This window comes from Zea mays, chromosome 3, assembly GCF_902167145.1.
Source record: "Zea mays cultivar B73 chromosome 3, Zm-B73-REFERENCE-NAM-5.0, whole genome shotgun sequence".
Classification (NCBI taxonomy): domain Eukaryota; kingdom Viridiplantae; phylum Streptophyta; class Magnoliopsida; order Poales; family Poaceae; genus Zea; species Zea mays.
Window position 1 is genome coordinate 135,617,822 of NC_050098.1, and position 27,412 is coordinate 135,645,233.

Genomic DNA, 27,412 nt, shown 5'->3' on the forward strand with positions numbered 1-27,412 from the left:
CTTACAAATCGCACAACATAATTTTTTATTGAGTTAAAAATACAAAGTGCATAATAATTTAAAAAGTACATGAAAATTAAAAACAATTATATAATAATTAATAGAAAACTACATAAATCTAATGATTATTATGTCCCCACACATGCTCAACCAAATCATGGTTGAGTTGTGTATACATCGATGTGTCTATCATCTCAGTGTCCATTTGAATCCTGGCTGCTAGGCTCGGAGGTGTATTGTAGTAGATCGCCAGGCCAACAGTAGAATCGATTGTCTCATAAGTCCCATCCAAATCAGCATCACACTCGTCATTGATGGTCATGTTGTGCAAAATGAAACATGCACGCATGATCAACCCAAGAGTACGTTGGGAGTAAGAACGTCCAGGAACTGCTATAATGTTGAACCGAGATTTCAACACTCCAAAAGCGCAGTCGACATCTTTGCGCCATGTTGCTTGAGCATTTATGAATAATTGATGTTTCTCACTTTGTGGAAGAGGAATACCCTTGATGAACACCGGTCAGGAAGGGTAGATGCCGTCAGCAAGATAGTATCCACTATTGTATTCGTGTCCATTAACCATGAAGTTCACTACGAGTGCTTGACCTTGAAGGACATCAATTAATAATGGCGACTGATTGAGTATGTTAATGTCATTGTTAGATCCGACCACCCTAAAAAAGCATGTTAGATCAACTGATCATTCGATGCAACAACTTCTAAAATGATGGTGGGATGTTTGATATCCCCCTTGTGAATTGATCGGCATGGGCGACCGGACAATTCCTCCATTGCCAATGCATGCAATCGATACTTTCTAACATGCCTGGAAAGCCACATTCTTCTACTTTTGCTAGTAGATAATGAGTATCTGTGACATTAGGTCGATGACAGAAGTCCTCCCCATAACAATGAATGATAGCCTCACTAAACTTCTCTAGACACTCTAATGCGATCATGAGAATACTCACAATCATGATTGATGTAGCTTCGATGATGCTTGGGCTGGCTCGATAACTCTTCATCGAGCTTAAGCATAGCCTCCTCCATGGCTGCTTGCAATGCATTCCACAATGCACCTTCGACTCCTTCACTTGAGTTTGTGCTCGAAGAAGACATGGCGTGAAGATGGGTATAAAAGGCGAGTTTGGAGGATAGAAACGAGATAAAATGGTGTGTAATGAGCTCCACCCAGGTAGAGATATTTATGGATGGAGTGGGGATGAAATTTAAGTTTTTTTGCATTTCTTCTATTTATTTAGACTTCAAACGATTAAAAACGGCTAGTGGTAACGGATAGCATCCGAAGTTGTCACCTTATTATCGCCCCTTCGCTCTCGCCCGCGAGACGCCACCGCCAACACGCCGCTCGCCTCCCTCTCGCTAGGGAGCGCGCTCCAGCACGGGCAAGAGCGAGGCAGTGGCAGCATCGTCTGCCGAGCTGCACCCGTCCACCTATTGCCCCGCTCCCCAGGGGCGTGCCCATGTAGAAACAAGGGTATTCAATTGAATACCCATTTTTTCTGGCAACAAAATTTATGTATATGTATACATATTATGTTTATACACTAAAATATTGTAAAAATATAAAATAACTTTGTTGTATAGGCTTACAGCTATTTGTCCCCAAACTTCGTTTTTTGCTGGCCTTTTTCATTTCCCTGTCATGTGACTATGGATAACAATCGCGTGGTTAGAAACACGAGTATATGGTTTACAAATCCATAACTACGAGACAAAATTAAATCCATACTCGTACCCATATACGTTCATAGGTATAGATCTATACTAATGTTAAATACACATCGGGTAACGGGTATGGATACTATATATTCATACCCACAAAAAATTATCATCTCATACCTTATTATATTTATACTCATACCCGTGGATAACAAATTATAATATATCTGTGTCCGATGGATAATTATCCGTTTCTCATGGATAACAAATTTAGGCTATAAAAAAATTATGTCTACTAAAATTTCGAATACTCATACCATAAATTTAATCTTGGGCCCGCCCCTACCGCTCCCGCTAATTATGTCGGTCGATACCGTCCGGGCTATGTGCTGCATTGGCACCAGCCTTATTGGAATAGAGCAGTGACGAGGTAAAAAAAATCTGCCAATGGCGTATGCTCTAAAATAATTTTAGCTACAGATATAGAATTTTTGATTTTGTAGTGACCCGTCGGTAATTTTACTGGACTGTATATGGACGAGAGGTACAGTGTTCTGAGTGAGCCTCTGAAAAAAGAGCCAGTCGGTCGCTGTCGTCACTTTTCTGCAGCGGAAAGGCCACGGTCGGGTCGTCAGAGTTTGAATCCGGTCTGGCCAGTTTTGCGTCGCGCCCCCTCTCCGTTCAAAACTATTCGCGTTTCAGTCCACTTGTTCTGTCCGCCTCTTCATTAATTGCTCCACCTCGCTGACGGAGCTCTGCTGCTGTCTTCAAGAAGCAGAATAGGAGTGAGGGAAAGCCCGTTGCTTTCGCTTCGGTTTTCTCCCAGAACTCCACCGAGAGAGGGGAAGGACTCCACAAGGAGAGGGGCCGAGGGGGGAGTAAACTCGGGTCCGTGTGACGGCAGAGAGTTTCCGACGAGGAGAGAGAAGCAGCTGGGAAGGGCACTCACGGAGCTTACAGAGAAAAAAGGGGTCGAGGTTCATGCCCGTTTGGTTCCTCGGTTGCTGCGTGAGGCGGCCGGAGGAGTCGTGAACCGGGAATGACGGGGGTGGTGGTGGTTTCCAGCGCGGGGTGCAAGGGTGGCGGCGGGGCGAAGAGGGCCGCCGGCGGCAGAGGTGGCGGGGAGGAGGAGCGGCGGCGGCGGGCGGCGGTTCTGGAGCTGCTGCTCGCGGCCGTGCGGCGCTCCGTGGTGGCGTGCCGGGTGGAGCGCGGGGCCGCCGGAGCCGGGTGGCCGGCGAGAGAGGAGGACGCGGCGGTGGCGCTCGAGGAGATGGAGATCGGTTGGCCCACCGACGTCCGCCACGTCGCCCACGTCACCTTCGACCGCTTCCACGGCTTCCTCGGCCTCCCCGTCGAGTTCGAGGATGAGATGCCCTGCCGCGTGCCCAGCGCCAGGTGAGCAACCGTCCCCACCACCTCCTTGTCTCCCTCCCGCGTCACCGTAAGATTCAAAATCGAAGCTTCCGTAGAAAATTTCGCTTACGGGGCAAGAGTCATACTGAAAAAAATTGATTTTCTGAAGGATGAGTTTATGATTTTGAGTGCTCCCAGTTTGGACTTTGGAGCATGTTCTTATCTGAGGATGCTGTTCCGCCAGAGTTCTGATAACTAGAGCAAAACTTCAGTTCCTGCAGATGTATGCCTGGATTTTCAAAGTGCAAACATGAGTTCAACTGATGCATTTAATTCCTATTCCTTATGCACTGTATTAAGCAGATCTTTTGTGCAATTACAGCAACATTGGCACTAATCCGGTGGAACTCTTATTCCTGAGTCACACATTGTAACAAGTCTGAATTTGTGTTGGACCGTATGAATTGTCCCCCAAGCTTTGCCAGTTGAACTCATCAATCCATGACTTGTGAATTCATCAAGCTCATTCTCTTTTATTTTCTCTAGCGCCAGCGTTTTTGGTGTCTCGGCTGAATTGATGCAATGCACATACGATGGCAAGGGAAATTCAGTCCCCACGATATTGCTGCTCTTGCAGGAGAGGCTGTATGCCCACGGGGGGCTGAAGGTTAGTCATGTGGCATGAATCTATTATAAAACTAAGACTTTTGAGTGTTTGTCATGTGACATGAAACTGATTTGCTCCTATGGAATTACTAAAATTCCATTTTCAGTCTGAGGGGATCTTTCGCATTAATCCAGAGAATGACCAAGAGGAGCACGTGAGGGACCAGCTGAACAAAGGAATTGTACCTGATGACATTGATGTTCACTGCTTGGCTAGCCTGATTAAGGTAGGACATCCATTAGCTTGAAGCAACCATGAAACTATGTTCCATCTACATTGTGACTCACTATTTTTAACTGATTTTGAACATACATCAACACCAGTTCCATGAAATAAGGGAACTGAAACTTCTGCACATTTAAATTGGACAGGCATGGTTCAGGGAACTTCCAGAAGGTGTCCTGGATGGCCTGTCCCCTCAGCAAGTGCTTCAATGCAATTCTGAAGGGGAGTTCCTTGAGCTTGTGACACTGTTGCGCCCCACTCAGGCGGCACTCCTCAATTGGGCTGTCGAGCTGATGTCTGATGTTGTCGAAGAGGAGGAGCTCAACAAGATGAATGCTAGGAACGTAGCCATGGTGTTTGCCCCCAACATGACACAGGTAGTTTACTATTATTGCAGGCATAGGACTATAGGAGGTGTTCCATATGCACATGTACTTCTCATACAACAAAATTGCGAGAAATCTGTAGATCACCCTGCTTCAACAGCTAAATTTACTTTTTTTTGTTCTATGTTAGATGTCAGATCCACTGACAGCACTCATGCATGCCGTCCAAGTCATGAACTTTCTCAAGACACTGATCTTGAGGACGCTTCGGGAGCGCGATGATGCAGCCACCACCGGAGAGTACACACCATACTCATCTCCAGCATCATCCAGTAAGCATGATGACGCCGAATGCTGCTATGGCAGTGAGCAGGACATGGACAGGAGCTGTGAGATGAGTGACATGCATAGCCAGATCAGCAAGTCTGGGCGACATGCAGACTATCTCGTACGCTACAATACCTGTTTTGACAGCGAACAAGAGGTCGACGATCATCTGAGTGAGGTTGAAGAAGGTTTCTTGCGTCGGTTGGAGCGTGATCTTGGAGCAGACAGACCAGAGGTTTCTTGCAGAAAAATCTCAGAGATCATGGCCCTGGAGGATGCTGAGCCGAAAGCTGAAACTAGAGCAGTGGAGAAGGGCATACAGAATGAGAATGAAGAGGTTGCTGAACAGCTATAATGATGGAAGTTCTGTGTTTTTAGGCAGTAAAGCTTATTATTGTAAGTACTGAACACTGACCAATGGTCTTTATCCAACACCTCGGTTGAATGTATTGCTCCAGTGTATGATGTAAACTTGGCTGATCCTTTTAATGCTTGGTGCCCCTTTGTTACCTGGGATTGTATCCATGGAAATGGTCAGGCTCACTGGGAACATGAGCCCTTGATCATCAAATTTCCTGTGATCGAGTTGATATATTTTCTCCTCGGGAGTGCTGTACTGATGTGATATTAAATTTGATTACAAGTGAAGGATACGATAGTATCAGACTATCAGTTACAAACAACGAAGTGACGAACACTGTAAACCTGATAAGACGCCAGTAATACATATTTTATCGCCATGGCAAATATCCAACATCGGATTCACCGTTTATCATAAAAGCAAATAAAAGTACCATTATACTGTCATCCCAATTAATTTTGCCCATGTAATGTAAGGGTCTGTTTATTTCCCACTTAGGGAGTGTTTAGTTTCTAGTTTTTAGTCCCTCCATTTTATTTCATTTTTAGTACCTAAATTGTCAAATACGCCGTATTTAACAATTTAGAGATTAAAATAAAATAGAGACTAAAATTTAGTCTCTATAAGCCAAACACTCCTTAGATTATATAAACTAGATTATGGTGTAAGAGTAGGAGGATACAAAATTAATTTGGAATTACAAATAAGTTATCCAATACTAGCTTATTTTAACTTATTTATAGTCCCAAAATTATATTTTACTCTTCTACACTTCTACCATAATCTAACTTATATAATCTAGCAGGAAAACAAACACATCATCATGGCAAATATAGAAGCCACAGCAACATCGGACAACTACATTATCAGAAAACAAATAAAAGCACCATTACACTGTCATCCCAATTAATTTTGCCCATGTAAGTACACATCATGTCAAATATCGAAGCCACAGCAATATCGGACAACTACATTATCAGAAAACAAATAAAAGCACCATTACACTTAGTTTGGAAGCTTAAATCCCCTAAGGGCTAGTTTGGAAACTTAAATCTACTCCAAGATTCCCAAGAATTGAGGGGGAAATAAGCTAATTTTCCACTCAATCCCTAGGAATCCTGGAGGGGGTTTAAGTTTCTAAACTAGCCCTGAAGAATATATCATCATGGCAAATATCAAAGCTCAGCAACATCAGTTTAACTACATTTATCAGAAAATAAATAAAATTACTATTACACTGTCATCCCAGTTAATCTTGCTGATGTAAGAACGCTAGAGTATCATTAGATATCAGTTCCATGCTTTCTCTACCTGGCTAGTGCCACAACTTAGTACAGAAACCTGTTCTTGGCCTCTTACTGGTAACAATTTCTTCAAAGGAATCCAAAAGCTGCGCAGCCAGACTACTGGGTTCATCAATTAGGGTGCGGATGAAGGTGATAACAACTCTTCGCTCCTGCTCTGTCGATCTCAAACTGAACCATGTTAGAAATTTCATCCTGAAATCCTTCTCAATGAGGCCTGAACATTCCAACCAACGGATAATCTTCACGCAGTACTCGTAGTTGTCATCTAACTGTCCTAACCTCGGGGCGAAGAGCCTAGCTGCACGGGCCACCAAATTGCTGTCATCAAGACAGGTCTCCTGCTCCAAATCTGATGCCTGCTTGCGACTCTGGGACCGGGATTCCATGGCTGGTGCATCCCCTACATGCCCCTCTGCACAGGTCTCAGAGTCACCACAACCGTTCGACTTTGTGAATGCATTCTTTCCAGAAGTACAGCCGTTCTCATTCTGGCAGCACTCTGTTGGCATGACTACCTCTGCATTTAGGTCCGGGACTGAGGTCTCATTAAGATCGAGTTTGCGGGAGGCACCACATCGAAACTGGTCCTTATCTGGTATCACGGACTCACTCTGATCACATGAATCTTCAATCTCATATTTACACAACGTACTGGGGTAACCATTCTCAGTCTGTGCTCTTCGGAAGACATTACCCAACTGGCGCACCTGGAAGCCTGATGACCTAGCATTTTGTCTCTTACCAGCTCTCTTGGCAGAAGATGAGCAACCTTCTGCTCCATGCTCTGTGTTCTTATGAATGATTTCCACACTCTTGGTAAAGATCTTTGATTCAGAATGGCCCAGTTCACCATCCTCAGTAAATGAAATAATACGGAAGGAATACTCTGTGCAGGGCTGAAGATTGGATATTAGAATCCTTCTTTGGTCTTTGGGGAAAACAGCAGGCTCCCCTGTGTAAGGCGCTTCTCTGCTATTCCAGTACCAGAGTTTATAGCCTTTGATAGCATGATACTGCGAGGAAACAGCTTCCTTGAGAACCAACACCAAAGATGAAGCTGTAATATCTTCAAATTTAAACCTGCAGGCAGAAGGAAGTGTATCTGCAGGACAAAAAGAATTACACTAGGTTTGTCAAATTTGTCAATTGCAGAGTGGAAATGAAAGATGTAAACTTTACAAGACAGAAACAATTTACCATTTTGTTTAGTTTCAGATTGAATGTTTGAACTAAGCCACTCATCAGCTTTTTCAATTGCTAAAGAGCAAAGTTGCTGCACATCAGCAGCAACAGGCAGCCGGCCTACAATACCACGAGCCATCTTGGATGACGTACCATCAAGGGGGCCAACTTCACTTTCCAACTTTGCTTTTGCATCCTCTACGATCTGATGCAACTCTTTAAAACGTGTTGTGCCATCCAAAAGTCTATGGCTCAGATATATGCGGGAACAGAGACTATCAACTCTACGAGCATCTTTAGCAACTACTAGCTGCCTCTTCCAGAACCTGCTCAAAATACTCAAAGACACTGTTAGATCCAAAATATAACAAAGAGTGTTTGCCAAAAACAAAAAAAAAAGGAAAAGGAGACAGGAATAAGAGTTAAACATAGCAGACATCATATGCACATAATGCTGTAAGTAACTACAGATATGAAATATCAATTTGATAAATGGTTCAACCAATGTTTTGAATGCAACAAGGTTCACCTATATGAAGAACATCCACAATATGTATTTTAAAGCCCACCAGTTCAATGAGGGGTAAGGATAATATAGGTAAAATGACATATGGAGGTTAGAGTAGCCAGCAATGCTTCATGTAGCATGCATGTCTACTTACAAACAAGCCACATATAAAACCTTTTTCATCTGAACCTAAGATAATTCCCCAAGGTAGATGCAAAATCACTCACCCAAGTATTCCAATAACCTTGCCGCATGCAGCACAGCAGTAGTTACCATCAAGCTGTATAGATTGTGCAAGTTCTATGCATCCTGCCTTTCGGTGCTTGAGTGCACACTCAACGTGGAAGGATGATCCACAGCAATCCTGATCACCAGTCTCTGATGAGCATACCAGCCAAAGACTAGGATCTTTGTTATCATCAAAACCATGGCAAATACAACATGAACACCTCTTACAAAATGTGTTATCTGAGTTGAAGACAGCTTTGCAGGCTGAATTTATGCATATCCTTGTGCTAGGAGGCTTTGTGTCTTGAGCCATGCCATTTTCACATAGTTCAAAAAGATGGTCCCCCTTTGTGGGATGCTTTTTCAGAGCTGGACTGCCAGTAAATCTTGGATTATTATTGTTATTTGAGGAGACTTTTTTTGAATCAACGTTCTTGCATCTCTTTACAGTTACTGTTTTTGGAATTTCGTCCACAGATTTGCATTTTGAAATGCCAGGTTCCTGCTTTTCTGTGTTAACACTAGCATCATTTGACTCTTGTTCTGGTAAAGAACTCAATGATTCCTGGGCATTTTCTGAAATGGTGTTGCTGTCACCAGCAAGCCTATTTTCTTGAGGTGTGCTTGAAGCATTACAAACATCTGTTACCACTGCAGGGAAAAGGGATAATGTTCAGGTATTAGTCATCCAAGGAAATGTGTACACACAGTCAAGGGATGCTGAGAAAAGTCGAAAGTAACTAAGGTGCTGAAAAAAAGTGTTGCGAGACACATTAATTAGGCCTAATCCAGGCCACATGAAACAAAATTTTAAGATGAACTCGCGAAAAAAAAGAAACCAAATCTGCCCAGCCTTTCAATGAACTGACAGGCAACATCAACAACAAAGTCTTTTAGTCCCAAGCAAGTTGGGTAGGCTAGAGTTAAAACCCAACAAAAGCAACAAGTCAAGGTGCATGCATGTGAATAGCTGTTTTTCAAGTACTTATATTCAACACTAAATCTTTGAGTATATTTCATCCTTTTAAGTCTCCTTTTACCACCTCTTCTCATATCAATTATCAATTAAGGTCTTCACTTCCTTTGGTTTCTCCACACACCTCTGAAGCCACCTTCCGAATGCAGGTTGTCGTCTTCTCCCACATCTTGGGCCTTTCACCATATTTTGGGACTGTTTAATTTTTAGTTTAGCACCAAAATCCAACAGTTTAAACCAATTCAAATACCAGGATGCCCAAGCAACAAGACAAATTCTTTAGAAAACCTAGCTTCCAATATTATTTAGTAAAAAAATAGAATCTTGAAACCCTTTGACATATCTATTATTCATGAATGCACCAAAGTTGTAAAACATCTTGTAGGGAGCTCTTTAGTCTCAAAACTTGATTCGCAAAGCATTGATTTGCTGCTGCCCCAGACTAAACTTGAAACATTGGATTGCTGATATCGATGCATGTGTTCCTGCCAAATCATGTGCTGACCAATAAAAATCTTTAGCATAGATAACCATTTGAATCTGATCTCTTTATGTAAAAAATCCCCTTTTTCTTGGTTACCAAAAATGTCACCTGGAAGGCTGAAACTACTTATAAAGTTGTATAAAGCATGTAAACATGGAAGATTTCGCTTCTACACATTCAAAGCCCATCTCTCTCAAATGGAAGTTGAGAAACTTCCTTAATTCCTTTTAATAGCAAAAAGAAAAGGCACACTACATTGTGTTCACCATTTCAGGTCGAATGTTCAGTCTTTCCACAGTTTCCTACTAAAATACAAGATAGCACGGACTGAACTAGCAACACTGTAACAGCCACAAATAAACTACCCAATTGGAAAAAGAGGAACCCGAACAGACTACTAGTATGAAAAAATATACCAAAAAAGCAATATATACCACTTTTTAATCGTTCTGGATCTTCTATGTAAAATTTGACACCGAATTGGCCAACCTCAATGGACGGGGCGTTACAGGAGAGAGTTCAAGCTTAAATTGAGTGAATTGTATGATCAATTGAGGGCAAGAAATCACGAACTAGAGTCGTAATTATATTTAGTGAGTAAATGGAGACAAGTAGGACAAGCTAAGAGACAACGTACTACGACAGAGCCATGGATGACTTAAGGACCATGCTCAGCAGCAGGCCAGCAGCAGCAAGCAAACAAATCCAGCCCCGCAGAAATTCGGGGATTCGGTTGATCGCACACAGGGCATAAAGCGCAGGCAACCACACGACCCAGCGGGCGGGCGGGCGGGCGGGCGAGCGAGGCAGGTGAGGGGCTTACCGGCGAGTTCCGGCTCGTTCCCGCCCGACGCCGCCATCCCGGCGACCGACGGATGGGGTCGGAGGATGGACGAACTCGCCTGCCACGGGAGCGGGCTGGTGGGTCGACAGGCCGAGCGCCGACGGCCGGACCAGTCCCGTCGAAGCGGGCGGACGACCAAACGGAGGGCAGCGTAGGTGCGCGGCGGCGGAGAGGGGGTTGTCGGTTTGCTCGATCGAGCAGCGTCGGAGTCGGAGACGACGTCCCAATTTGGCAACTTGGTTTCGGTCAGATTCTTTTGCTCTTTCCTCCTCTCTTTTTTCGCACGATGGATTTTGATGCGCACGACAGCACTGGAGGTATATCTGACCGAGATTGGCCCTGCTTGTTTTATTCCATGATTATATAATTTAGCTCAGTTCTTGTTCAATTATTTCAATTTCACGTGGATTAGAGTGTATTAAAATAAATTGAGATAGATTTTCACTTGCTATTAATTTAAATCAGCTCAATATCACGCATTCCACATGGATTAACGGTGAAACTAACAAGCACTTATAGATTATATAAGCACCTATTTACCTGCTTATAGATTATCATAATCTAGTTATCTAGATTACATAATCCACCTAATAATATGTTGTTTGTTTACCTCTCAACTTATTTAAACTAGATTATACTCATGTTTGGTTCAGATTTTGGGCGGCTTGTGGCCACCAAAAGCTGGAATCCGAACCAAACGCTCAGCTTCGAGACGGCTTTTGGTGGAAGCGCCTCCGTCCACAGCCCATTTACCACAGACCACGAGAAGCCAACCGAAGTCCGTGTCTTCAGGAAGTCGGATGACTTCTCGCATTCCACACGGGTGATTCCTTCGTCCCCAACCCTAAGGTTTCGGCAACCTGTCGTTCCCGTGTCTCCGCCGCCACTTCGGACGGTCTAGCTCCACCATCGTCCGCCCATCGCCACGGTAAGACTTTCTCCCCCTGTGCCAGTTGATTTTTTCTCGTCGTGCCCTCTGTTTGGTCGCCATCTGACATCCGCCTTCTCCATCGGATGCTCTTTCTGCTAGACCTTCGCGTTGTTACCAAGGTCAATCGCCGCCATTTTGCCGGCATGACACATTTCGTCTCCTCCATTACGTCGTCTTGTTCGTCCTTGCTTTTGCTCTAACTGCTCGTTCGTTGGCCTTGCAGGTGAATCCAAGGTTGCATTTTCGCGATACGCTTCGAATCCGTTCGTTGATCCCGATAGTTCACGTTGCTAGTGGCCAGTATGTCGTTTCCATCCTTCAATCCTCATTTCTCGATTGGATATGATTCAAATCGAACCGTATTTTGTTTATTTGGCCCCTCACTGCTCCCTTTGATTCGTTTCTAAGAGAACTTAGAGCGGAGTGAATAGGTGATCCTGTAAAAATTTAAAACTTGTAGCCACAAAACTTGGTTAAGTGTTAGCACAATGAAATCAAGTGGCTAAGGACCGAGCTCTTGTGAAACACAATGGTCACAAGGAAAACAAGCACAAGAGACACGGTGATTTATCCCGTGGTTCGGCCAAGTATAACACTTGCCTACTCCACGTTGTGGCGTCCCAATGGACGAGGGTTGCACTCAACCCCTCTCAAGTGATCCAATGACCGACTTGAATACCGGTGTTTTCTTTCTTATACTCTTTCCCGTTTGCGAGGAATCTCCACAACTTGGAGCCTCTCGCCCTTACAATTGATGATCAAAAAGAAGCACGGAAGTAAGGTTGGGAAGAGCAACACACACAAGACTCAAAGCACGAGCACAATCACGCACACAAGCCACAACTTGAGCTCACAACACAACTCAAGGAGTTCTCTACTCAAATGGAGCTCAAGTCACTATCTCAAAGAATCGAATGCGCGAGAATGGAGTCTTGGTGCTTAGGAATGATCAAGGAATGCTTGAGTGACTCCTCCCTATGCCTAGGGGTCCCTTTTATAGCCCCAAGGCAGCTAGGAGCCGTTGGAACCCAACAAGGAAGGCAATTCTTGCCTTCTGTCGGGTGGCGCACCGGACAGTCCAGTGCACCACCGGACAACCACTGTAGCATGTTCGGTGCGGATCTCCTTCCATTCCTGGCGCAGCCGACCGTTGGATCTTTGGGCTAGTTGGCGCACCGGACACTGTCCGGTGCACACTGGACAGTCCAATGCCCCCAGCCGACCGTTGGCTGGGGCCACGCGTCGCGCGCGGATTGCGCGGCCGACCGTTGCGCTGGCGGCCGTTGGCTCACCGGACAGTCCGGTGCACCACCGGACAGTCCGGTGAATTATAGCCGTAAGCCGCCGACGAATTACCAAGAGTGGCCAGTTCGCCAGAGCCCAGCCTGACGCACCGGACATTGTCTGGTGCACCCAGACTGAGCAGCATTTGGCTGTACACAGCCAACTCTTTTCCAATCCTTTTCTTTTCCTGATTCTAGCACTTAGACAAATATATTAGTACACAAAAACCAATGTACTAAGTCTAGAACCATACCTTCTTGTCGATTTGCACTTCATCCATCATTTGGTATATAATTACTCACTCAATATGTGTTGGGCACTTAATCACCAAAATATACTAGAAATGGCCCAAGGGCACATTTCCCTTTCAATCTCCCCCTTTTTGGTGATTTATGCCAACACATCAAAAAGCAACAAATAGAGGTGCAACGTCAATGCAATTGAGAATAAAAATAGTCTTTGACAAGATTTGACATATTTGGATCGTTCTTCGCCACCACTTGGTTTGTTTTTGCAAATCAAATTCATTTTCCTATCTCTAAGTTAAACACACATGTTTAGACACAAGGAGAGATAATCCAAGAGTAAAAATGATTAATAGCCAAAAACTCCCCCTTTTTCCCATAATCAAACATTCTCCCCACAAGAGACCAAATTTTGATAGTAAGAGTTATTTTGACAAATCAAAAGTTCTACTCTACTCTTTTTCAAAAATTTTACAAGTGGTAGCTGATCCATTTGCTTTGGCCTTATTTTCTCCCCCTTTGGCATTAAGCACCAAAACGGGATCAATCTTGGCCCTTAAACCCCATTGCCTCACCAAAATCGTCAATTACGAGTAAAAAGGCAATAAGAGCATGGAGATGAACTTGGAGTAAATTACCCTCTCATCGGAGTGCAGTGGAAGTCTTGCATGGTCCAAGTTCACCTTTCCCTTTCAATCCACTTTTGAGACTCAAACAAGTAAACTCAAACACAAGGTTAGTCTCAAAGTGTCAAGTTGTAGCATGCCTCCCCCTAAATAAGTGCATCACTTGCAAATGGACTTGTGAGGTCCGGGGATCATGTGTACAACTTGAGCACCACAAATGAACAAAATAGATTGAAATGCATAAATTACATGATCAAAGGCATAAAACACATGTATGTTATAGATCAATCCAAGTTACGCGAATCTAAGACATTTAGTTCACTACGTAGCCTGCAAAAGGTCTTTTCATCTAAAGGCTTGGTAAAGATATCGGCTAGCTGGTTCTCGGTGCTAACATAAAACACTTCGATATCTCTCTTTTGCTGGTGGTCTCTCAAAAAGTGATGCCGAATGTCTATGTGCTTAGTGCGGCTGTGTTCAACAGGATTATCCGCCATGCGGATTGCACTCTCATTATCACATAGGAGTGGGACTTTGCTTAGATTGTAGCCAAAGTCTCGGAGGGTTTGCCTCATCCAAAGTAGTTGCGTGCAACATTGTCCTGCGGCAACATACTCGGCCTCAACGGTGGATAGGGCAACGGAAGTTTGTTTCTTTGAACTCCAAGACACTAGGGACCTTCCTAGGAATTGGCATGTCCCTGATGTACTCTTCCTATCAACCTTGCACCCGGCATAATCGGAGTCTGAATATCCAATCAAGTCAAAGGTAGACCCCTTTGGATACCAGATCCCGAAGCAAGGCGTAGCAACTAAATATCTAAGAATCCGCTTAACGGCCACAAGGTGACATTCCCTTGGGTCAGATTGATATCTAGCACACATGCAAACGCTGAGCATAATATCCGGTCTACTAGCACATAAGTAAAGCAAGGAACCTATCATAGACCGGTATGCCTTTTGATCAACGGACTTACCTCTTTTGTTGAGGTCGACATGTCCGTCGGTTCCCATTGGAGTCTTTGCGAGCTTTGTGTCCTTCATCCCAAACCGCTTGAGCAAGTCTTGCGTGTACTTCGTTTGGGAGATGAAGGTGTCGTCCTTGAGTTGCTTCACTTGGAACCCAAGGAAGTAGTTTAACTCGCCCATCATCGACATCTCAAATTTCTGAGTCATCACCCTGCTAAACTCTTCACAAGACTTTTGGTTAGTAGAACCAAATATTATGTCATTGACATAAATTTGGCACACAAATAAGTCACCATCACAAGTCTTAGTGAATAGAGTTGGATCGGCTTTCCCAACCTTGAAAGCATTAGCAATTAGAAAATCTCTAAGGCATTCATACCATGCTCTTGGGGCTTGCTTAAGTCCATAGAGCGCCTTAGAGAGCTTACACACATGATCGGGGTACCGTTCATCCTCAAAGCTAGGGGGTTGCTATACGTACACCTCCTCCTTGATTGCCCATTGAGGAAAGCGCTCTTCACATCCATTTGGAACAACCTGAAGGAATGGTGAGCGACATAGGCTAACAAAATGCGAATAGACTCTAGCCTAGCCACAGGAGCAAAAGTCTCCTCAAAGTCCAAACCTGCGACTTGGGCATAACCTTGTGCCACAAGTTGAGCCTTGTTCCTTGTCACCACCCCGTGCTCATCCTGTTTGTTGCGGAACACCCACTTGGTTCCCACAATGTTTTGCTTGGGACGTGGCACCAGGGTCCAAACTTTATTTCGCTTGAAGTTGTTGAGCTCTTCCTGCATGGCCAACACCCAATCCGGATCTAGCAAGGCCTCTTCTACCCTGAAAGGCTCAATAGAAGAGACAAACGAGTAATGCTCACAAAAATTAGCTAATCTAGAGCGAGTAGTTATTCCCTTGCTTATATCACCCAAAATCTAGTCGACAGGATGATTCTTTTGAATCATCGCTCGGACTTGAGTTGGAGGGGCCAGTGGTGCTTCTTCCTCCACAACTTGTTCTTCTTGTGCTCCCCCTTGATCACACGCCTCCTCTTGAGGAGCATGTTCTTCATCTTGAGTCGGGGGATGCACCATCGTTGAGGAAGAAGGTTGATCTTGCTCTTGGTGTTCCTGTGGTCGCACATCTCCAATAGCCATGGTGTGAATTGCGTCCGTTGGAACATCATCTTCATCTACATCATCAAGATCAACTTGCTCTCTTGGAGAGCCATTAGTTTTATCAAATACAACGTCGCTAGAGACTTCAACCAAACCCGATGATTTGTTGAAGACTCTATACACTTTTGTATTTGAGTCATAACCTAATAAAAACCCTTCTACAGCTTTGGGAGCAAATTTGGAATTCCTACCTTTCTTCACTAGAATGTTACATTTACTCCCAAATACACGAAAATATGAAACGTTGGGTTTGTTACCGGTTAGAAGTTCGTATGACGTCTTCTTGAGGAGGCGATGAAGGTAGACCCGGTTTATGGCGTGGCAAGCTGTGTTCACAGCTTCCGACCAAAACCGCTCGGGTGTCTTGAATTCTCTAAGCATCGTCCTCGCCATGAATATAAGCGTCCTGTTCTTCCTCTCTACCACACCATTTTGCTATGGTGTGTAGGGAGCAGATAACTCGTGCTTGATTCCTTCCTCCTCAAGAAACTCTTCCACTTGAAGATTCTTGAACTCGGACCCGTTGTCGCTTCTTATATTTTTCACCTTGAGCTCAAATTCGTTTTGAGCTCTCCTTAGGAAGCGCTTTAGGGTCCCTTGGGTTTCTGATTTATCCTGCAAAAAAGAATACCCAAGTGAAGCGGGAAAAATCATCAACAATAATAAGACCATACTTACTTCCCCCGATGCTGAGGTAGGCGACGGGTCCGAAGAGGTCCATGTGAAGTAGCTCCAGAGGTCTTGATGTGGTCATCACATTCTTGCTGTGGTGAGTACTTCCCACTTGTTTACCTGCTTGACAAGCTGCACAAGGTCTATCTTTTTCGAAAGTTACATTGGTTAGACCTAACACATGTTCTCCCTTTAGAAGTTTATGAAGGTTCTTCATCCCAACATGTGCTAGACGGTGATGCCACAGCCAGCCCATGCTAGTCTTAGCGATTAAGCATGCATCTAGATTGGCCTCCTCTTTCGAAAAATCAACTAAATAGAGTTTGCCGTCTAGTACACCCTTAAAAGCTAATGAACCATCACTCCTTCTAAAGACAGACACATCTACATTGGTAAATAAGCAATTGTAACCCATATTACATAGTTGACTAACGGACAACAAGTTATACCCGAGTGATTCAACTAAGAACACATTAGATATGGAATGCGCGGATGAAATAGCTATCTTTCCTACTCCTTTAACCTTGCCTTGATTCCCGTCTCCAAAGATGATCGAATCTTGGGAATCTTTGTTCTTGACATAGGAGGTGAACATCTTCTTCTCCCTCGTCATGTGGTTTGTGCATCCGCTGTCGATAATCTAGCTTGAGCCCCCGGATGCATAAACCTGCAAGGCAAATTAGGCTTGGGTTTTAGGTACCCAACTCTTGTTGGGTCCTACAAGGTTAGTAACAATAGCCTTAGGGACCCAAATGCAAGTCTTGTCTCCCTTGCATTTGGCCCCCATCTTTTGAGCAACCACTTTTTCATTTTTACGTGAAAGAACAAATGTAGTGTTGCAAGCATGAAAAATAGTGGTAGGTTTATTACAGACTTTTCGAGGAGCATGAGACACAAAATTTCTCCTAGACCTACCATTAACATTGGAACTTGAAGCAATCATGGCATGTGAGTCAAAAACATTATAACTCCTATTATAATGAAAATTTCTAGAATATTTTTTATCATGGTACATGAAAGCATGATTCTTTTGACTACTACTAGCCATTGGGGCCTTCCCTTTCTCCTTGTTGGAAATGGGAGCCCTTTGACTTGTTAAGTTCTTGGCTTCCCTTCAAAAGCCAAGCCCATCCTTAATTGAGGGATGTCTACCAACGGTGTAGGCATCCCTAGCAAATTTTAATTTATCAAAGTCATTTTTGCAAGTCTTAAGTTGGGCATTAAGACTTGCTATTTCATCATTAAGTTTTGTAATAGAAGTAAGGTGCTCAACACATGCATCAACGTTGAAGTCCTTACACCTATTACAAATCACAACGTGCTCTACACAAGAACTAGATTTATTTACTACTTCTAGCTTAGCATTTAAATCATCATTAATACTTTTTAAGTTAGACACAGTTTCATGATAAGTAGATAATTCACAAGAAAGCATTTCATTTCTTTTAACCTCTAAAGCAAGAGACTTTTGCACACTTACAAATTTATCATGCTCTTCATATAAGGATCCTCTTGCTTTTCTAAAAGTCTATTCTTTTCATTTAGAGCATCAATCATTTCATTGAATTTTTCTACCTTGGCTCTATCTAAACCTTTAAATAAGCTAGAATAGTCTACTTCATCATCACTAGAATCTTCATCGCTAGAAGTAGTATATTTAGGAGTTTCTCGAGCGCTTACCTTCTTCTCCTTTGCCATTAGGCAAGTATGGCGCTCGTTGGGGAAGAGAGACGACTTGTTGAAGGCCGAGGCGGCGAGTCCTTCGTCGTCGGAGTCAGACGAAGAGCAATCTGAATCCCACTCTTTGCCTAGGTGTGCCTCGCCCTTCGCCTTCTTGGAGGCCTTCTTCTTCTCCCTCTTCCCACCTTTTTCTTGTTCCTGGTCATTAGCATTATCGGGACAATTTGCTATAAAATGACCAGTCTTACCACATTTAAAACAGGAACGCTTTCCCTTTGGTTTGCTCTTATTGGGATGCTCCTTTCGTCCTTTTAGCGCCGTCTTGAAGCGCTTGATGATGAGATCCATTTCATCCTCGTTTAGCCCGACCGCCTTAACTTGCGCCACCTTGCTAGGTAGCGCCTCCCTGCTACTTGTTGCTTTGAGAGCAACGGTTTGAGGCTCGTAGATGGGCATTGGGCCATTCAATGGCTCATCAACGTATCTTGCTTCCTTGATCATCATACGCCCGCTTACAAACTTTCCGAGTATTTCCTCGGGCGTCATCTTGGTATACCTAGGATTCTCATGGGTTGAGTTCACAAGATGAGGATCAAGTACAGTGAAGGACCTGAGCATTAGTCGGACGACGTCGTGGTCCGTCCATCTCGTGCTTCCATAGCTCCTGATCTTGTTGACCAGGGTCTTGAGCCTGTTGTACGTTTGGGTTGGCTCCTCCCCCCTGATCATCGCGAACCTTCCTAGTTCGCCTTCCACCAACTCCATCTTGGTGATCATGGTGGCGTCATTCCCCTCATGAGAAATCTTGAGGGTGTCCCAAATTTGCTTGGCGTTATCCAAGCCGCTCACCTTGTGGTACTCGTCCCTGCACAAGGATGCTAGCAAAACAGTGGTAGCTTGTGCATTTTTATGGATTTGCTCATTAATGAAAACAGGGTTGTCAGTACTATCAAAAAGCATTCCGTTTTCAACGATCTCCCAAATACTTGGATGGAGAGAGAATAGGTGACTACGCATTTTGTGACTCCAAAATGAGTAGTCTTCTCCATCAAAGTGCGGAGGTTTCCCAAGTGGAATTGAAAGTAAATGAGCATTGGAGTTAAACGGAATACGAGAATAATCAAAAGAAAAGTTTGAGTTAACCGGTTTCTTTTTCTCGTCGTAGTCGTTGTCTCTTGGGGAAGAAGAAGACTCGTCACTGTCGTAGTAGACGATCTTCTTGATGCGTCTCTTCTTCTTCCCATCTCTTTTCTTATGACTCGAGCTAGAGTCCGAGGGCTTATCATCTTTTGGCTCGTTGACGATTACTCCTTTGTCTTGTCATTGACCACCATCCCCTTTCCCTTAGGATTCATCTCTTCAGGCGATTAGTCCCTTTCGTGAAGAGAATGGCTCCGATACCAATTGAGAGAACCTAGAGGGGGCTGAATAGGTGATCCTGTAAAAATTTAAAACTTATAGCCACAAAACTTGGTTAAGTGTTAGCACAATGAAATCAAGTGGCTAAGGACCGAGCTCTTGTGAAACACAATGGTCACAAGGAAAACAAGCACAAGAGACACGGTGATTTATCCCGTGGTTCGGCCAAGTATAACACTTGCCTACTCCACGTTGTGGCGTCCCAATGGACGAGGGTTGCACTCAACCCCTCTCAAGTGATCCAATGATCGACTTGAATACCACGGTGTTTTCTTTCTTATACTCTTTCCCGTTTGCGAGGAATCTCCACAACTTGGAGCCTCTCGCCCTTACAATTGATGATCACAAAGAAGCACGAAAGTAAGGTTGGGAAGAGCAACACACACAAGACTCAAAGCACGAGCACAATCACGCACACAAGCCACAACTTGAGCTTACAACACAACTCAAGGAGTTCTCTACTCAAATGGAGCTCAAGTCACTATCTCAAAGAATCGAATGCACGAGAATGAAGTCTTGGTGCTTAGGAATGATCAAGGAATGCTTGAGTGACTCCTCCCTGCGCCTAGGGGTCCCTTTTATAGCCCCAAGGCAGCTAGGAGCCGTTGGAACCCAAAAAGGAAGGCAATTCTTGCCTTCTATCGGGTGGCGCACCGGACAGCCACTGTAGCATGTCCGGTGCGGATCTCCTTCCATTCCTAGCGCAGCCGACCGTTGGATCTTTGGACTGGTTGGCGCACCGGACATTGTCCGGTGCACACCGGACAGTCCGGTGCCCCCAACCGACCGTTGGCTGGGGCCACGCGTCGCGCGTGGATTGCGCGGCCGACCGTTGCGCTGGCGGCCGTTGGCTCACCGGATAGTCCGGTGAATTATAGCCGTAAGCCGCCGACGAATTCCCGAGAGTGGCCAGTTCGCCAGAGCCCAGCCTGGCGCACCAGACACTGTCCGGTGCACCACCGGACAGTCCAATGCACCCAGACTGAGCAGCAGTTGGCTGTACACAGCCAACTCTTTTCCAATCCTTTTCTTTTCCTGATTCTATCACTTAGACAAATATATTAGTACACAAAAACAAATGTACTAAGTCTAGAACCATACCTTCTTGTCGTTTGCACTTCATCCATCATTTGGTATATAATTACTCACTCAATATGTGTTGGGCACTTAATCACCAAAATATACTAGAAATGGCCCAAGGGCACATTTCCCTTTCAGTTTCTGACAACAGATTTTGAGCTAGTCCGTAGATCTAGTTGTTGTGTTCATCACCGGCATCACATTCAACTGAGGTAAATTTCGACACCCTTGTTTTCTTTGTGAGATGTTTGTGTACATGTTTGCCAGTGCTTGGTTAGTTGTTGTGCTCATTAGTTTAATGTGATTGTACATATTGTCGTACTTATTAAGTAATTCCGATGAACTATAGCATGTGTGCAACATTGATATCAAATTGTTGTTAGTGGTTTCGTATTTAGTGACCGTAGCCACATCTCTGTTGTTGCTGGTTTCTCATATTGTCATGCATGTTTTCGACCTGTACGACAAATCTGATTTTTGTTCAGTGTTTTAGGTTTCCTGTACTATTGGCTCATGTCTTAACTCAAATCTTATTTTCGGTTAGATGTCTTAATTTAAATATGATTTTCGGTTAGATGGACAAATCTGGAAAAGTGGTAGCAAAGTGGGACATAAGGTGTCACACCCGGTTTTGGAAGGTAACCGAATGCGAACCATGTACGTGCCAGAATCAGAAATTCACATACACAATGATTACATAAATGACTCATCATAGCACAGTGCTTCGAATAACAATAAAGAGTAAGTAATAGTATTAAAGACTAGAGTCATTTACATAATATAAATCAAAGTGCACATAATAGAAACGTAGCCAACGTAAATAAACCCACCACATGCAGTAGACTGGGGGGAGGTCGCTAGCCTAATCCTCAAATTCGTCAAAGTCCTGGAACTTCCGGAGATCCGCCTCGACACTTTCTTCTCCTTCTTTACCTGAGCATAGATTGCACCAAAGGCAATGTAACACCCTGAATTTGGGGGTATAAAATTTCTTTGCTCATATTCACAAATTCAGGTGTTACTTCTCTTTTCACACCTTTCCCCAATCTCCTCTTTCTCTTTTCTATAGAAGAAGAGTGGTTATTTTTATTTGTAATTATAAATTAGTGGGCTAAACTCCAAGGGGTATGAAATGTTGCATCATGTCAAACCCTAAATTCTACTTTTGTTTGGTGCATAATTCTTAGAAATGCTAATTTGAATTTGTGGCTTGTTTGGATTTGAATCAAATAGAGTAAATAAAAAGAAAAGGGGAAACAAATGCCAGAATAAAAGAAAAAGGAAAGAAGCCCGCTCCCCCCGCCCCCTCGGCCTTTCGGCCCATCTGGCCCATCCCGCGCGCGCCTTCCCCCCCTCTTCTCTCTCTGCCCTGGCGGGCCCGCCCGTCAGCGCGACCGCCTTCCCCGCGCCCGCTTTCCTCTCTCTCTCTGCTCGCGGGCCCGGCCTGTCAGCTTCCTCGTCCCCGCGTAACCGCCGCCCGGTCCGCGTGTGCCGCGGACTCCGCGCCCACGTCGCGCGTGGAGCTCGCAACCACCTCGCCTCGGCCACTTGAGCCCAGAGCCTCGCTCGCCCTCTCCCCCTCCCTCAGTTGCGCACCTGCAGACCCCTCTCCCACCTCCCCCACGCTGCGCACACGCCAGAGCGCCGCCGCCATTAAACCGCCGCCGCCCGAGCTCGTTTCTCCGTCGCCGTTGGAGCCCCGCCGTGCCCTCTGCCACGGTGAGCTCCGCCTCGACGTCCGCAACCCGGGACACGCCCCAATTTCCCCTCTCCCTCCCCGAATCCCTCTGCCCGCGCTCACCGCCGTTCTCTGCGCAGTCGCCGAGGTCCGCCACCGTCGACTCGGGCTGCCGCCGCGTCTCCGTCGCCATCGAGGGGTCCCCGGAGTTCGCCTTGAGGTAAGGAACCTCTCCCGCCCCCTCCCGACCTTTTTATTGCCCCCCCGTCGCGTTTAATTGCTCGCCGGAGTTCTTTAGCGCCACCGCCGAGCCGCTTTGCCGCGGGCCGCCCCCCTCCGGTGTCCCTGCCCCGACCCAGTCCCCACCGGAAGGTTCCCCGCGCCCTCCCCAACCTCCCCGGCCGCCCAGGTCGCCCCAAGGACCCGCAGAGCCCCCGCGCCCCTCGTCTCCGGCGAGTTCTCCGCCGCGGGGACGGGCGCCGCCGCCTCTGTTAGCCGTAGGAGAAGGAAGCCGGCCACCCAATCCCCGCCGTCCATTCCAGATCGAATGGCCCTGTTTCAATTAGGCCGGGCCCAACCCTAGCCGTTCGCCTGAGATCCAACGGCCCAGAGCCGTTTCCCCCGCCCCCCGCCTCCCTGCCATTTGGGCCCCGCTTGTCAGCCGTCCGCCTGCGCGCTGCCCGCCTGGCCCCGCCTGTCAGCCGTCCGCCCCGCGCTGCCCGCCCGGCCCCGCCTGTCAGCCGCTCAGACCGCCGCGCGCTCGCGCGCTCGCCCGCGGATCTAATCTCGGGCGTTGATCCGAGATCCAACGGCTATAAGAGCCCGATACCCCTTCGCCCGCGCTTTTTCTTAAAGAGACCCCCGCCTTTCCGCAAATTAACCCGCCGTCCCTGGATTTTCACAGTTAGGTCCTCAGACCTTTTATTTAATTCAAAATAAGTATTTAAGACATATTTTTAATCCCTAATCTTGTAAAATGCATAACTTTGTCATATGAACTCCAAATTAGGTGCTTCAAATTGCAAAATGCTCACAATATTCCTATCTATCTATTTAAATAATGTTTCCCTGCTGTTTTTATGTCCCAATTAATAGTTGGTCATTAGGGTAAAACTAAGGTTATTGGAACCCCTATTTGAGATAAATAAAGATAGAAGACTTTAATAAAAGTTGGAGCACCTAGGTTTATGGACTTAACACCATGTAATGATTTAACCCCACCACTGACTTAGACCTGATTAGTGGATAATGAATCATTTTATATAGTCATCTATCCTAGACCTAGGGAACACTAGATTGCCAATCCTTTTCTACTGTAAACTTGTGATCTCTTTGCTGCATATGCTTGGTTTCTGTTTTTTTGTTTGTTATTTCCCAAGTACATAGTGTGAATGATTACTTTACGTAGACAACGAGCAGTCTGTGTTTCTCGAGGAAGTGGCAGAAGAAGTCCCTGATCAGCAGTTTGGTGAAGGCAAGTGTCCTCTGACCCATTATGTCCTATTTAATTATAATTCACTCTCCCGCATTACTTAATTGAGACCTAAGGATTGACTAGCTTTATACTTTACCTTATCCTTGATGACCTTTTGGGTTATTATTAGGGCTAGCATTTTGCTATTGCCTTAACCTAATCAATGAACATGATGTGACTATTTATGATACGATACTGTTATCCTGATGATATTGATGATCTTGTGATTACTCTAGGGGACTCAGGCTGTTTCCTAAGTACCTCTCCGTAAGGACCTGTTCGTTGAGAGACCACCCGGGATAACAGTGCAACCATAAGGGTGAAATGGGATGCCCTTAGCTAATTAATTAGAGGAACTAGAGGTGTAGTTGCTTCGCCGTCGTGCCGTCAATGGGGTCCAGGCACAGTGCTTGCTCTGCCGAGGCTGAGTGCCGAGGTTCTTTCGTTTTGCTTTTTTTGTTAGTCACTCTCCTGCGGGGAGGGGTACTGTGTTTATCAAACTGGAGAAACCTAACGGGCAGCTATGATCTCTAGGAAATCTTTGTAACAGCTACGTAGTGATCCCCTGCCGGACCACCTAGGTAGTGGTCAATGGGGATTAGCTCTCCCCGGGTAGAAAGGGAATCACGACTCATGGGTAAAGTGTGCAACCTCTGCAGAGGGTAGTGAAAGTGATATATCAGCCGTGCTCACGGTTAAGAGCAGCCTTGGGATCCTCTTTGATTAGAGATACTCCGGATACACTTCAGATGATGGTTAACGATGGTGACTTTAATTATGCATTCTAGTATTCCTTCTCGGGGGAAGTACTTCTTGGGATTATAACTTGGGTTTTATGATAAAACCTGGCTCCTACTAATAATAAATACCTGACCAACTAAAAGCAACTGCTTGAGCCTAACCCCACATAAAGCTAGTCCACTTCAGCCAAACGGGACATTTGCTGAGTACGTTGATGTGTACTCATCCTTTCTTTACCACAAAACACCAGGTTGTCCACGTTGTAACCACTGCTCAGGAGAAGGTGAAGCCGTGGAAGGAGACTTCCAGGAGTTCCAAGACTACGGTGAATTCTAGGTGTGGGTTGGCGGCAACCCCCAGTCAGCTGCCTGTGAAGGCCTCATCTTTACTGCGTTTCGCTAGCACTTTGATTTATCTGTTAAGTTGATGACTATGTGGATGTCTACGACTCTGTGATGTAATAAGTTAATACTCTTTTATGTTATCATTCAAGCAATGTGCGTTGATGTTCATTTATGTAACCGCTGTGTACGTGAGTTCTGATCCTGGCACGTACATAGTTCGCATTCGGTTTGCCTTCCAAAACCGGGTGTGACAGGCAACATGGTGTTTTGTGAAAGCAAGGGTGAGTACACATCAACGTACTCAACAAATGTCCCGTTTGGCTGAGGTGGACTAGCTTTATGTGGGGTTAGGATCAAAGCAGTTGCTTTTAGTTCGTTAGGTATTTATTATTAGTAGAAGCCAAGTTTTAGTAATAACCAACCCGTAAATCATTTCCTCACCGAGGAACATCATTATCATCATCGAACCAAAAACCATTAATAGAATCATTGCATCTCGAATCATCGGTATCTCTAATCAAAGAGGATCTTAAGACCGCTCTTAACCATGAGCACGACTGATATATCAGTTTCATTACACTCTGCAAAGGTTGCACAATTTACCCATGAGCCGTGATTCCCTTTCTATCCAAGGAGCGCTACTCCCCATTGATCACTACTTGGGTGATCTGGCAATGTATCACTACGTAGCCTTTACAAAGATTCCCCAGAGGTCATAGCCACACGTTAGGTTTCTCCAGTTTGATAAACACAGTACCTCTCCCCACAGGAAGGGTGACTAACAAAACCAAATCGAAAGAACCTCGGCAACCAGCCTCGGCAGAGCAAGTACTAGTTAAAACATTTGATTCGACGTAATTATGTTAATTGACATTTATGAAATACAAATTAAAACTACTTAGTTTTGACTAATTTATTGTTTTAATTATGGATGATTAAATAAATAACTAATTAACTGACATGAGTGATTATAAGCGAACAGTTTAATGTCGCGCGCGATTGGCGTGCGGCAAGGCGTGCGAACAGCACGCGCGACCCTCGCGAACGACACGCGCGAAACAACACCGCGGCACGCGGGCCGATACGATACGTGGAAACTAATAAATGGACAGCATGATTAAACTAAACAATTATTAATAAGAAATATTTCAGTTAAGGTTATCATGTTGGTGACTAATTATAAACGCGCAAATCTAATTCATAAATTAGATTTTAAAATTGAAACATCGTTCTAGTTGTCATCGGTCAAACAAACGTTTAAATAAATTAAATAAAAAGTGCAATAGTAGGAAAATACTTCTAACATGTAGATAATTTTAATACGAATCTACGCAACTTAAACGGATTAAATCGGGTTTAAAAGCAAAAGTTATCACTGTTTTAAACTAGACTGAAATTCATGTGTACGAAACACGGACTAAATTATCAAACTACCATTTTCTTCCTCACCTCATCTTCTTCCTCCCTCGCTGGGAACGACCATGGGAGCTTGGGTAGGGGGCACGCGCAGGGGAGAGGAGCTCGACCGCCACCGAGAGAGGGGGGGTCAGGGCCGCGCTAAGGCCGGCCGGCCACCGCCGCCGCTGGGGAGGGGCTGCGTGGGGGGGGGGAACGAAGGGGAGGCGGCGGTGCAGCCGGGGAATAAGAGGGAAGGGAGAGGGGCCCCTACACAGACGGGAAAAGGAAGAAACAATAAAACCCTAGGTGCAACAATGGAGGTTTCTCACTGGGGAAGAAGACCATCGCCGGAGCCAAGGAGGAAATCGTTGATCGACGGAGATTCGTAGGTCCGATCGATGAACCGGACATACTGCGACGAAGCCCTCGATGAGACGAACGTAACGGTACCCTCGGATTCTGCAGACGATGCACGGATTGGGAGTAATTGCTCGCTTGAGTTGTCGCCGGAGTTGGAACCGCTTCCGAACTTCGGCGAGCAATTCCGGGAGCTGGAAATTGAATCTGGGAAACCATTTTGTGTTCTGAAATGGGCTCGACGAGGAGAAACCAGGCATGTATATATAGTTGGGGTTCGGACGAGATGGAAATTCGGTTCAAATTCGGATTTTACCATTTATAAAATTCGAAAAAGCCTAGAAATCCATATTGTAGATGCTTCCAGAAATTCCCGAAAAAATCCTATAAATGTTTTGGCACCTAATGAACTCAAAAAAACATATTTAGAGTTTCTAAAAACATTTTATGTATCTCAAATAAATAGATTTTGGTTTCCGGAAAATAGAAAAATATTCCAGAAAATATGAAAATCTATCAAGAGCTTCTATAGGATTACACTTAGAAACATGATGCAACGGCATGAATGGAACAACCAAAGCGCCTCTAGGGCTGATTCCACTAGGTTTATGATAATATAAAACAAAATAATTCTCCATTTTTAGGAAAAAGAGAAGAAAAACAAAGAAATGAGAGAATAACACCTGAATTTGGTGCATATTAGGAAAGAAATTTTATGCCCTTAAATTTAGGGTGTTACACGAGGGCAACTAAGATTTACACCGAAATATGTGTAGAAGAGGTCAATGCACACAATGGGCCACAACAATTTTTGAATGCGGAAGGGTATGCAAACCTTATTCGAAAGTTTAAGGAAATAACTGGAC

General features: G+C 44.9%; 2 protein-coding genes and 1 long non-coding RNA gene across 7 annotated transcripts; 2 read left to right on the forward strand and 1 right to left on the reverse strand.

Annotated features, from left to right (window-relative positions):
- The first annotated feature begins 1,534 nt into the window (after positions 1-1,534).
- On the forward strand, positions 1,535-5,176 carry LOC100284822 (uncharacterized). 2 transcript variants are annotated; one of them, XM_008674762.4, is made up of 5 exons: positions 1,535-3,081; positions 3,592-3,706; positions 3,813-3,932; positions 4,078-4,308; positions 4,448-5,176. In XM_008674762.4, exons 1-5 carry the CDS (start codon positions 2,726-2,728, stop codon positions 4,937-4,939), a joined length of 1,314 nt encoding a protein of 437 aa, XP_008672984.1. In that variant the 5' UTR covers positions 1,535-2,725; the 3' UTR covers positions 4,940-5,176. The 2 variants fall into 2 exon arrangements, with proteins under 2 accessions (XP_008672984.1, NP_001151189.1); NM_001157717.1 differs by having other exon boundaries at positions 2,462-3,081; positions 3,586-3,706; positions 4,448-5,095.
- A 602-nt stretch (positions 5,177-5,778) lies between these two features.
- On the reverse strand, positions 5,779-10,826 carry LOC103650592 (VIN3-like protein 1). Of its 3 annotated transcripts, none has more exons than XM_008676159.4 (4): positions 10,454-10,826; positions 8,170-8,821; positions 7,450-7,760; positions 5,779-7,354 (listed from the first exon to the last, which is right to left on the reverse strand). In XM_008676159.4, the coding sequence occupies exons 1-4, from the start codon at positions 10,488-10,490 to the stop codon at positions 6,261-6,263; spliced, it is 2,094 nt and encodes a 697-aa protein (XP_008674381.1). In that variant the 5' UTR covers positions 10,491-10,826; the 3' UTR covers positions 5,779-6,260. The 3 variants fall into 3 exon arrangements, with proteins under 3 accessions (XP_008674381.1, XP_035822204.1, XP_020405902.1); XM_035966311.1 differs by lacking the exon at positions 10,454-10,826 and adding an exon at positions 9,271-9,741 and having other exon boundaries at positions 5,835-7,354; XM_020550313.3 differs by lacking the exon at positions 10,454-10,826 and adding an exon at positions 9,214-9,688 and having other exon boundaries at positions 5,835-7,354.
- On the forward strand, positions 10,084-25,066 carry LOC103650591 (uncharacterized). 2 transcript variants are annotated; one of them, XR_004857197.1, is made up of 4 exons: positions 10,614-10,719; positions 11,128-11,402; positions 11,629-11,705; positions 24,698-25,066. It is a non-coding gene; the product is annotated as an uncharacterized lncRNA (long non-coding RNA). The 2 variants fall into 2 exon arrangements; XR_564257.4 differs by lacking the exon at positions 24,698-25,066 and having other exon boundaries at positions 10,084-10,719; positions 11,629-11,817.
- Positions 25,067-27,412: the final 2,346 nt, after the last annotated feature.